Genomic DNA, 12,751 nt, shown 5'->3' on the forward strand with positions numbered 1-12,751 from the left:
GCACAAATAATTGATATGTAATAAGTATTGAAATCTGTCCAGACTATATAAATTTGACTAATTAAATAATGAAATAATCAATCGTGACTGATTTTAAGTCTAATTTTAGAATTAAACTAGCAAACATGAACAAGTATATCAAATTTCCATGTCAATTAGGAGCATTGCTCTATTCTATAGAAGCGTTTTTTTGTTTTTGTTTTTGATTTTTTTTTTTTTTTTTTTTTTGGCGGAATGCTCTAAAGAAGTTGACATAGAAAGAGTTGTGATAGAATCACTTTAGCATTTTTTATATACATTAAATCAAATGCTCCAAAATTTTTTAAATTAGAACATATCTTTAAGCTGGGTCCACTAGGAGTCAAAATTTTTTTTTTTTTTTAATTTTTTTTACAAAAACTAAAACTTAAATAGATGATTTAGAAATCCGATATCGATCAAATTCAATAAATCTATAGAAGATGGGGTCTTCTCCCAAAAAAAAAAATCTATAGAAGATGGGAATTTTAGAGAGAGAATTGAAGCTTGAATCACATGGCTAATTTTTCATACTACCCCTAATAAAAAAAACTTTAAAAGATAATTAATTTGAAAAAAGTGAACGTAAATATGGATAATACAATTAGAGATAAACCTAATTGATTAATTAGGTACCACTTAACTCAACTCGTTGAACAATGAAATCGAATTCAAGTCTTGTTTACGTCAAAAATAAATTACTTAGTGTCTTGACTTTATAGTAAAGATCATCCATAAAGTTCAACTCATGCCATATCTCATATCTATTAAAAATATACTCATTAATTTAAATATTTTAATTAAACCCGAGATAAATCACCAATAATCTTGTAGTTCAAGAAATAATCATGTAATGTTTGCTCCTTTTTAAGGAAAATACGGGATCAAAAGAATTCTTTGTTCCTAATCTTTAAAAGGAAATATTCCTTTCTTATCAAAAAAAAAAAAAAAAAAAAATCCTTCCACTTAAAAGAAGAAAAGGGAAAAAATAGTAAAATAATAAAATAAAATCCCTTAACACATCTGGACGCTTGGAGGCCCGCTGGATCATTTCGCACACTTGTTGCCGCCACCTCTGGCCTCACTTACACAGGACAATAACGGCATCGCATCTCCTTTTCACTTTCCTTCCCAAAAAAGCAATAATTTCAACGATTAATAAAGACAAAAGAATTTAACCACTTGAATGTAAATCTTGCTGTCCCTAATTTATATCTTTCTCTTCTCCTACATTCCTCCACTTGAATCCAATAAGTCTAGTTCCACATATTTCATATACACGTTGTCACAACAGTTTTACATGGGTAGATTATGAGTGATAGAGAAAAAATAATGAATTTATATGATAGTGACATATAATTAATCACTAGCTATCACATAAAATAGTTATAGCAAAATATGAGCCAAAATGGGCATTTGCCCCTTTCGCCTAAAACAAATAACAAAATACCCCTATTTTAAACTCAATTTTTAGAAAATCAAGTTATAGGCAAAAAAAAAATTTTAAAAAAAAAATTACATGAAACTTGAGTTCTATGTAACATTTTGCAAGTAACTCGATTTTCATTAAATTGAGTTTTTCATTGAAACTCGATTTAAAAAAAAAAAAAATCAAGTTTCAAAACATGGGCATTTTGCTAGATAGTTTCAGAACAATGACATTTTGCTACTTGTTTTGGGTGAAAGGGGCAAATGCCCATTTTGGCCCAAAATATGTGTATGAAAGTGTATAATACTAGATGTATTCACTTGAATCTCATACATCCCAACCCTACACGACTACACTACATGTGGTAACCCTCCATTTAATAACAATAGTAATCACAAGTAAAGTGCACACAAGCGTCCCATATAGGGTTATAAATAAGTTCAGCCGATCAAATATTAAAAATTTAAACTTGTTTGTTTAATTTTATTTCAAACACAAGTCCAGTTAGAGCTCATCATCAAATAAAATATAAAATTATATGTTCAAGTTTTGCTCATTTTCTTGTTAAATAAGTTCAAGCTTGTTCACAATCTACTTGATTAATTTCTTTTTTTCCCCTATATAGTACAATCATAACTATAAGTTTTTGTTACTCATTCAAAAATCTATATTAATAATTAAGGGATAAAACCCTTTTTCGTCTCTACATTTTCACATGATTCCCACTTTGGTCCCTAACTTCTTCTTTTTTCACCGCTTTTAGTGCCTATCCTGAAAAACGCGTCTTGTTTTTGTCCTTGCCGTTACATCAGAGATGGAAATTGCATAGGTGGCAAACGGCATAAGTTAATATCATTAAAATAATAATAAAATTTTTTATTTTAACATTAAAAAATGCCACATTAGCATTTAAATAAAAAAATTAATTTATTAATTTTAACTAAATAAAAAAATTAAAAACAGAAATAAAAACAAAAAATTACATTAATTGAGATCTGAGGGTGGCTTGGACAATAACAATAAGAACATAAACCCAGATCTAAGAACACAAAATTAAAATCCAAAAATCACAAACCCAAAAACACAAACACAAAAACAAAAACAACAGATCTTCCTTGTCAACCAAACACAAAACACAAACACAGCCTGGTTCGGCATAGCCTTCCCATTCTCTTACTCCTGAACCACTTGAGGCTGCTTGTTGATCTGCTTGGCCAGCTCAAACACAAATCATGGTAGCAGCAGCAGCAAACATCAACTAAGCGCAAATCAAAACCACCACCAACAACACCCACAGCGGCATCGGCACCACCGACAAAGATTGTTCCGGCGGCGAAGAGGAAACCACCAGTCGACGTAGTCGCCGCCGCAGCCGATTCTAACAACAATAACAGCATCGTTGTCTATGGTGTCGATAGCAGCAACCAGAATGGCAACGGTAGTGGCGAATCGGGCGGCGAGCCGCGAAAGAGGAAGTCGCGATGGGTCGACGATGAGCCCAAGCCCCTGCCGACTTCACTGCCGATTCAGCTCCCTGATTTCATGAAAGAACTCACTGATGTGAGGGATTACTTAGTGCCTCAGAGCTTGGCCCTATCCTAGAAAGCTTGTTTGACGAATATGGGGATGTGGGTGCTGAGACCAATTTATCTTCTAGGGTAAAGATGAATCGGCGGGATTGCTGGGTTTGTGTTTGTATTCTTAGTGATTTTTGGGTTTGTGTTTGTTGTTTTTGTGTTTGGTTGACAAGAAAAATCAGTTGCTGGGTTTGTGTTATGTGTTTGTTGCTTTTGTGTTTGGTTGACAAGGAAGATCTGTTGTTTTTGTTTTTGTGTTTGTGTTTCTGGGTTTGTGATTTTTGGAATTTTATTTTGTGTTCTTAGATCTGGGTTTATGTTCTTATTTTTCTTGTCCAAGCCACCCTCAGATCTCAATTAATGTAATTTTTTGTTTTTATTTCTGTTTTTAATTTTTTTATTTAGTTAAAATTAATAAATTAATTTTTTTTTATTTAAATGCTGACGTGGCCCTTTTTAATGTTAAAATAAAAAAATTTATTATTATTTTAATGATCTTAACTTATGTCGTTTGCCACTTGTGCAATTTCCGTCTCTGATGTAACGGCAGGGACAAAAAACGAGACACGTTTTTCAAGATAGGGACTAAAAACGGTGAAAAAAAAAGTCAGGGACCAAAGTGAAAATCGCGTGAAAATGTAGAGACGAAGAAGGGTTTTATCCCAATAATTAATAACTAAATTACACTTGAAATTATATTATTTGAGTTACTTATATAGAATTATTTTCATTTTATGAATTTATAAAAATTGGATTTAACAACCTTGTATGGTTAAAACTTATATATAGTTTTTACAACGAATTGATTGTTTATATTATCAATAATAATTTGATATTATAGGAGTCTATTTACAAACTAACACAATCTAATATCAAGTCTATACAAGAATGTTCTTAAACAACTATACAAATAAATATATAATATTATATACATTTAAATCGAGCCTCATGTTTACAAGTTTTTTTTACAAACACATTATTATGTTTGAACTTGGCTCATTTAATAGTTTAGCTTAAACTTGGGTTTGAAATTGAGTTATTTACTAAACAAACGAATATAATCAAGTCTTTTCTTTAGTCGAGCTCTAGTTGTTCATAAACAAATACAATTAGGCTTTTCCTAACCATCGCTTGTCAAAAGGCCATGGTGGCACCACCTTGCTTGAAAAGAATCTCTTCTATAGGCTACTACCTTTGTCTTCAAAGAACTGAAGAAGATAGGTTACCAAGTCAATTTTACGAGATACTTTTACAAAATAGTTTAAAAATAAAAAGGTAAGTAAGTCAATTTCCTCGTAGTCACCCAAAAACAAAAGTGAGGCCCACAGTGCTGGTGAGCAACCTCGTAGTAGAACCGTTTCCTTGTTCTCCGCAATTTACTCCCTCAAGCAAAATAAAAGAATATCCATCCGCATATATCAACCCGCAGACTGCTTCATCTCAATATTTCTTTCATTTGCTTTTTGTACCCAACACGTTATAATTCTTTCTTTCTTGGCCCCCACTTCCCGTGTAGTCCCCACTCTCCAAATATATAGCAAAGCCAGAGGACAGTACTTGCTTTGATCGAACAAGAAGATGAAGTCAGAGACTGTGACATTACTCTTGGTAAATCTAGCGAGCATAATGGAGAGAGCTGATGAGAAGTTGCTGCCTGGGGTGTACAAGGAAGTAGGAGCAGCTCTCCACACTGACCCAACTGGTTTGGGCTCACTCACTTTTTTCCGATCCATAGTGCAGTCTTTGTGTTACCCACTTGCTGCTTACTTAGCTAGCAATCACAACCGTGCCCATGTCATTGCTCTTGGTGCTTTCCTCTGGGCCGCAGCTACTTTCCTTGTTGCCATCTCTTCCACCTTTTTCCAGGTATCTACTACATGTCACAGTTTCCTCTTGCTTGTGTTTATCACTGTAGATTTGATCGCATGGGCAGATTTCTGATTGTTTGTTGATATTTTTAGACTTGTATAGTATATAATATGGTGCATTTTGTGTGTTGTGTGTGTGTGTTTTGGGGGGAGTGTTGATCTATACCTATCTAGCATGTTGAGTTCGATGGTCTTGGAAATTGGCAATATGGGTTCTTGATGTTTAACTTGGTGTTAGTACATATTGTTGCTTATCAACATATAGGCAATTGTGTGTGCTTCAACGTGATAGCATACCGGTATCTTTTGTGGTGTTACGTGTTTGTGTTTTGAATCTCACTTCCGACCTCTCCTACCCCACTATCTACCTACTTTCCACAAAAAAAGAACAAAAAAAAAAAAAAGAGAGAGAGAAAAGAAAGAAAGAAAGTCGAAGGCAATTGTAAACAACACAAATAACTAGTTAACCAAAAAAAAGAAAGGAATTTGGGCACCAAATAATATTACCATTTTTAAGAAAAAATGAGATTTATGATATTTGAAACCTGATGAGGAAATTGAAAACTATGGCATTTTAACAAAATTTAGTGCATTTGGGTGTATCCAAGTCAAGTTTAATTGAGTTAAGGAAAAACATAAGAAACTTGGAATGTTGAAGTTTTAATGGAGGAGTTGCATGCTTTGATGGTTGAAGCTTCGACAAGTTGAATCTTAAACAACTTAAGATTATGTATGTCGGATAGACTTGTGGGCAAGAATTTTTTTTATGGCATTTATTGCTTTGGTAGGAAAATTAGGCCTTTCTAATTCAGCTGCATAATGTAACATATGGTAGGATTATTTGGCTAATTAGGTTGCAGTCTCAAGAGGTTTAAATGGAATTGGACTTGCCATTGTCATACCTGCCATTCAGTCTCTTGTTGCTGACTCAACTGAAGCTAGCAATCGTGGTTTGGCTTTTGGATTGTTACAACTAACAGGAAACCTTGGCTCCATCTTTGGTGGGTTCTGTTCAGTACTTATAGCCTCAAAATCAGTAATGGGCGTGGCTGGCTGGAGAATTGCTTTCCATATGGTAGCATTTATAAGTGTCATAGTTGGGATATTGGTCCGCCTCTTTGCGAATGATCCACGTTTTTCTAAGAGTGATTGTGGTGCTAGAAATCAAGTTATTCATAAACCCTTTTGGTCAAATGTTAAAGAGCTGATTCAGGAAGCAAAATCGGTAATAAGAATCCCATCTTTCCAGATAATTGTCGCACAAGGTGTCTCTGGTTCAATCCCTGGATCAGCCTTTTCATTTGCCCCTATGTGGTTGGAGCTTATAGGTTTCTCCCATGAAAAAACGGCAGTCCTTTGGACCATACTAATTATTGGTGGTTCATTTGGATGTGTGTTTGGTGGATGGATGGGGGATAACCTTGCAAAATGCTTACCCAATTCAGGAAGAATTATTCTGTCACAAATAAGCTCAGCTTCGCTTGTTCCTACAGCTGCATTTTTGCTGCTAGTATTGCCCGATGATCCATCCACTGCATTTATGCATGGACTGTCCTTGTTCATTCTGGGATTTTTTGCATCCTGGGATGCTGCAGCAACTAACAAGTATGTATACTGGATCAAATATATTTTTCTTTCCTAATTTTGAGAACCAAAAACCTTTGTGCTCAATTTTCACAGCATACAAGTGCACATGAGATAGGGATGGGTTATGTTATGCATGATGCATCCACAGTATAGTAACACCACCCTAGGGAATCTTAATCACCTGATACCCGATATTATTGGTGTTAGTGTTTATTAAGATAAATGGCCTCAAACATAACTGTGGACCAAGTTGCTCTGTGTAGGAACTGCTGATGCATTTGGTTGTTGTATGACCAATTAAGTCAGGTTTTCCTCCATAATTGGACAATACTGAAGCCAGATTTTAGAGCAACAGTGTTTTAGTCTTGAAAAACTTTTGAGGAATATAATTTTTGGATAGGTAGTTTGGTTACCCCCCACCTTTTTTGGGGGATCTGATAGTCCCTTGTGTTAAAACCAAATTTTGAAACAATATTTTGGGAGCTTAATCATGCGTCTGCTCTAAGCATATTCTTCACTATCTTCTTTGGCTAGCCAAGTATTTTTGACTAGTTGTGATCAAAATCATCTTGAATTATATTATAACTTCAGAGAAGGCATTTAAAATAGACGTAGACGTAAATGTTGTATATATAGGTATATACATGGTTAGATTGTAATAAAGATGTTTGAGTTTGAAGAATATTATTTCATAAAGTTGATAAAGTAAAAAATTCAAGTTCTGAAATTTTCTAAGTGAAAATTCGAAATTCAATATGTTTGATCGGTCGAAGCTTTTGCTAGATTGACCGAAATAATGGGGTAAATGATCCTGGAGCTTCTACCTTACTGGATTGCTATTTGATTCCTATTCGATCGATCAAAAAGAGCGTTCGATCAATTCTCGATTCCTCTCGATCGGTCGAGATTCGTAAAAACTGAATTTTTTGCAGAATTTTTTGGTAACTGTTTTGAACGCTTGAAAAGGTTTCAAGCCTTGTGAATAGTTTTATGAAACGTTTTAACTTTTCATACATGCCTTTTGATGAAATATTATAACTTCAGAGAAGACATTTAAAATAGATGTAAATGTTGTATATATAGGTATATACATGGATAGGTTGTAATAATAATGTTTAAGTTTGAAGAATATTGTTTCATAAAGTTGATAAAGTATAAAATTCAAGTTTTGAAATTTTCTAAGTGAAAATTCGAAATTCAGTATGTTTGATTAGTCGAAACTTTTGCTAGATCGATCGAAGTAATGGGGAAAATGATCCTGGAGCTTCTACCTTACTCAATCGCTATTCGATTCCTATTCGATTGATCGAAAACAGCCTTCAATCAATTCTTGATTACTCTTGATCGGTCGAGACTTATAAAAACTGAATTTTTTATAGAATTTTTTGGTAATTGTTTTGAACGTTTGAAAATGTTTCAAGCCTTGTGAACGGTTTTATGAAACGTTTTAACTTTCCATACGTGCCTTTTGATAAAATATAACCTTATGGGTATAAATAGTGGCTTATGTTCACTTGATAACTACTACTTCTTTTCTCTCCCAAAAACTTAGTTTCTAAGAAATACAAGAAATCCTGTGGGTGTTCTCTAGAATTGCTATTTGTAGAACCCAACAACTTGGTTGTATCTTGGGAATAAGTTTGTGATAACCCTATAACAACTCCAGTGTAAGGGAAAATATTGTTTAAGGATAACAATTTTGTGCCTCAAAGTTATCTATTTTCTATTCGTCTTTTGTGTTAAAATTTTTCTTCCTTTATTACTTTGTGTAATATTTCCAATAGTAAATCTTATTGGTCTCCAGCATAAATGAGTACTACTTTTATATCTGAAAGCATTTGGTCATATTAAATATGAAGTAATGCAGGCCAAACTCAGGCAAATTTAACTTGAACAAATTGAATTATATCTCATATTCTCTATTTTTCTAGTTTTCTTTGAATGTAAAATGTGTGGACAGTCCAATATTTGCAGAAATAGTCCCTGAGAAGTCCCGTACGAGCATCTATGCTTTGGATCGATCATTTGAGACCATACTATCGTCATTTGCTCCCACTGTAGTTGGGATTTTGGCTCAGAACGTTTATGGTTATAAACCGATTCCGAAAGGGTCATCAACCTCTGCAGAGATTGAAACAGATAGACAGAATGCTGCATCACTTGCCAAGGCACTCTACACAGCAATTGGCATTCCAGCTGCAATTTGTTGCTTCATCTACTCCTTCCTCTACTGCACATACCCAAGAGACCGTGAACATGCAAGAATGTATGCATTAATAGAATCTGAAATGCAAAATATAGAGGCAGATAATTCTCTTTCAGACTAAATCGACATTGATTATGAAGGGTTGGATGATAATAATGTGAAGTCATCTCTTCTTTAACATTAGCCAGTGTTCTCCAATCTATGAAAAATGAACTTACACAATGAAAAAGCTTCATAGGCACACTTTATCCACAATTGTCAAATGCTTTTTATGTTCCTTTTAAGTTCATATCCAAAACAATGTTTATCCATAATATCTTTTGGTTAATAACTTGTAATATGGTTTTGGACACGAGTAGGTTATAAATTACTTTGGTGCACTTGTTAACTCTTCTTATAGCCTTGCTGTAAAATTAATGTTGTTCATCTTATTGAAATCTAGATGCACTTGAGATACTTGTGCACATGCTGACACACATCTCTAAGTTTTATCTTGTTCTAGCATGTTTTATTGATTATGAAATCAACATAGGAAGATATCAGCAGTTTTCTTTACAATTTTGAAATTTTCATTGTTAGTACACTATTCAGAAACTCACAATAGTTACTGTGTTTCAAAGTCATTAACTCTGAGTTTTTATCAGCAATCTGGATATATTGTAGGATCTTATTCACCATGGAACTTAGTTAACGCCAAAATATTTCGCTGAAAAGTTTTCACCACAGAATAAACTATTTGTAAATTTTTTTCATGATCACTGGCTATTCTGCATGAACTTCAGTGGCAAATCAAGCCATCCTCATCACACTTCTATTGCATCTTTAAGTTGTCAATAAGAAGATTTAGAAATCAAATTGCTCTCCTCAGCAAGGAAAGCCTGTTGGTGAGTAACAAGGTTCTTTCACTTCCATTTTCTCCTCTTTTTTTCTTGACTAATCTCTTACCTATGAAGCACTTGGATAATATTTTGACCCAAAATAAGGTCCAGTAGGGATGTTTGACTTTTGATAGAGTCGGCAAGACCATGTTGGAGCAAAACTGCACTGCTACATGTCCAATGTCTACACAAAAACTGAAGCTGCATGTACTAACATAAACAAGCCAGAGTATTCAAGAAACCACAATTGGCAGGGAATTTTTATCAATATGAGTAGCCGCAAGAGTTTTCTTCTTGCCTCAAAATGATCAACCACATTGACATAAATTATAGCTAGAAAAACTAGCCCATGGTTATTACACATGGATCCCTCACACTCAAGCAAAAATGTCATTTCTTTGAAGTAAGCAAAGTTCAACTCATGCCATATCTCATATCTATTAAAAATATACTCATTAATTTAAATATTTTAATTAAACCCGAGATAAATCACCAATAATCTTGTAGTTCAAGAAATAATCATGTAATGTTTGCTCCTTTTTAAGGAAAATACGGGATCAAAAGAATTCTTTGTTCCTAATCTTTAAAAGGAAATATTCCTTTCTTATCAAAAAAAAAAAAAAAAAAAATCCTTCCACTTAAAAGAAGAAAAGGGAAAAAAATAGTAAAATAATAAAATAAAATCCCTTAACACATCTGGACGCTTGGAGGCCCGCTGGATCATTTCGCACACTTGTTGCCGCCACCTCTGGCCTCACTTACACAGGACAATAACGGCATCGCATCTCCTTTTCACTTTCCTTCCCAAAAAAGCAATAATTTCAACGATTAATAAAGACAAAAGAATTTAACCACTTGAATGTAAATCTTGCTGTCCCTAATTTATATCTTTCTCTTCTCCTACATTCCTCCACTTGAATCCAATAAGTCTAGTTCCACATATTTCATATACACGTTGTCACAACAGTTTTAGATGGGTAGATTATGAGTGATAGAGAAAAAATAATGAATTTATATGATAGTGACATATAATTAATCACTAGCTGTCACATAAAATAGTTATAACAAAATATGAGCCAAAATGGGCATTTGCCCCTTTCGCCTAAAACAAATAACAAAATACCCCTATTTTAAACTCAATTTTTAGAAAATCAAGTTATAGGCAAAAAAAATTTTTAAAAAGAAAAATTACATGAAACTTGAGTTCTATGTAACATTTTGCAAGTAACTCGATTTTCATTAAATTGAGTTTTTCATTGAAACTCAATTTAAAAAAAAAAAAAAAATCAAGTTTCAAAACATGGGCATTTTGCTAGATAGTTTCAGAACAATGACATTTTGCTACTTGTTTTGGGTGAAAGGGGCAAATGCCCATTTTGGCCCAAAATATGTGTATGAAAGTGTATAATACTAGATGTATTCACTTGAATCTCATACATCCCAACCCTACACGACTACACTACATGTGGTAACCCTCCATTTAATAACAATAGTAATCACAAGTAAAGTGCACACAAGCGTCCCATATAGGGTTATAAATAAGTTCAGCCGATCAAATATTAAAAATTTAAACTTGTTTGTTTAATTTTATTTCAAACACAAGTCCAGTTAGAGCTCATCATCAAATAAAATATAAAATTATATGTTCAAGTTTTGCTCATTTTCTTGTTAAATAAGTTCAAGCTTGTTCACAATCTACTTGATTAATTTCTTTTTTTCCCCTATATAGTACAATCATAACTATAAGTTTTTGTTACTCATTCAAAAATCTATATTAATAATTAAGGGATAAAACCCTTTTTCGTCTCTACATTTTCACATGATTCCCACTTTGGTCCCTAACTTTTTTTTTTTCACCGCTTTTAGTGCCTATCCTGAAAAACGCGTCTTGTTTTTGTCCTTGCCGTTACATCAGAGATGGAAATTGCATAGGTGGCAAACGGCATAAGTTAATATCATTGAAATAATAATAAAATTTTTTATTTTAACATTAAAAAATGCCACATTAGCATTTAAATAAAAAAATTAATTTATTAATTTTAACTAAATAAAAAAATTAAAAACAGAAATAAAAACAAAAAATTACATTAATTGAGATCTGAGGGTGGCTTGGACAATAACAATAAGAACATAAACCCAGATCTAAGAACACAAAATTAAAATCCAAAAATCACAAACCCAAAAACACAAACACAAAAACAAAAACAACAGATCTTCCTTGTCAACCAAACACAAAACACAAACACAGCCTGGTTCGGCATAGCCTTCCCATTCTCTTACTCCTGAACCACTTGAGGCTGCTTGTTGATCTGCTTGGCCAGCTCAAACACAAATCATGGTAGCAGCAGCAGCAAACATCAACTAAGCGCAAATCAAAACCACCACCAACAACACCCACAGCGGCATCGGCACCACCGACAAAGATTGTTCCGGCGGCGAAGAGGAAACCACCAGTCGACGTAGTCGCCGCCGCAGCCGATTCTAACAACAATAACAGCATCGTTGTCTATGGTGTCGATAGCAGCAACCAGAATGGCAACGGTAGTGGCGAATCGGGCGGCGAGCCGCGAAAGAGGAAGTCGCGATGGGTCGACGATGAGCCCAAGCCCCTGCCGACTTCACTGCCGATTCAGCTCCCTGATTTCATGAAAGAACTCACTGATGTGAGGGATTACTTAGTGCCTCAGAGCTTGGCCCTATCCTAGAAAGCTTGTTTGACGAATATGGGGATGTGGGTGCTGAGACCAATTTATCTTCTAGGGTAAAGATGAATCGGCGGGATTGCTAGGTTTGTGTTTGTATTCTTAGTGATTTTTGGGTTTGTGTTTGTTGTTTTTGTGTTTGGTTGACAAGAAAAATCAGTTGCTGGGTTTGTGTTATGTGTTTGTTGCTTTTGTGTTTGGTTGACAAGGAAGATCTGTTGTTTTTGTTTTTGTGTTTGTGTTTCTGGGTTTGTGATTTTTGGAATTTTATTTCGTGTTCTTAGATCTGGGTTTATGTTCTTATTGTTCTTGTCCAAGCCACCCTCAGATCTCAATTAATGTAATTTTTTGTTTTTATTTCTGTTTCTAATTTTTTTTATTTAGTTAAAATTAATAAATTAATTTTTTTTATTTAAATGCTGACGTGGCATTTTTTAATGTTAAAATAAAAAAATTTATTATTATTTTAATGATCTTAACTTATGT

The 12,751-nt window shown here is 33.8% G+C and overlaps 1 protein-coding gene across 2 annotated transcripts; it reads left to right on the plus strand.

Annotated features, from left to right (window-relative positions):
• Positions 1–4,477: 4,477 nt before the first annotated feature.
• On the plus strand, positions 4,478–9,942 carry LOC126732349 (uncharacterized). Of its 2 annotated transcripts, XM_050435131.1 has the most exons (4): positions 4,478–4,890; positions 5,746–6,497; positions 8,440–8,745; positions 9,349–9,942. In XM_050435131.1, the coding sequence occupies exons 1-4, from the start codon at positions 4,603–4,605 to the stop codon at positions 9,374–9,376; spliced, it is 1,374 nt and encodes a 457-aa protein (XP_050291088.1). In that variant the 5' UTR covers positions 4,478–4,602; the 3' UTR covers positions 9,377–9,942. The 2 variants fall into 2 exon arrangements, with proteins under 2 accessions (XP_050291088.1, XP_050291086.1); XM_050435129.1 differs by lacking the exon at positions 9,349–9,942 and having other exon boundaries at positions 4,480–4,890; positions 8,440–9,157.
• The last annotated feature ends 2,809 nt before the right edge of the window (positions 9,943–12,751 follow it).

This window comes from Quercus robur, chromosome 6, assembly GCF_932294415.1.
Source record: "Quercus robur chromosome 6, dhQueRobu3.1, whole genome shotgun sequence".
NCBI classification, from domain to species: Eukaryota; Viridiplantae; Streptophyta; class Magnoliopsida; order Fagales; family Fagaceae; genus Quercus; species Quercus robur.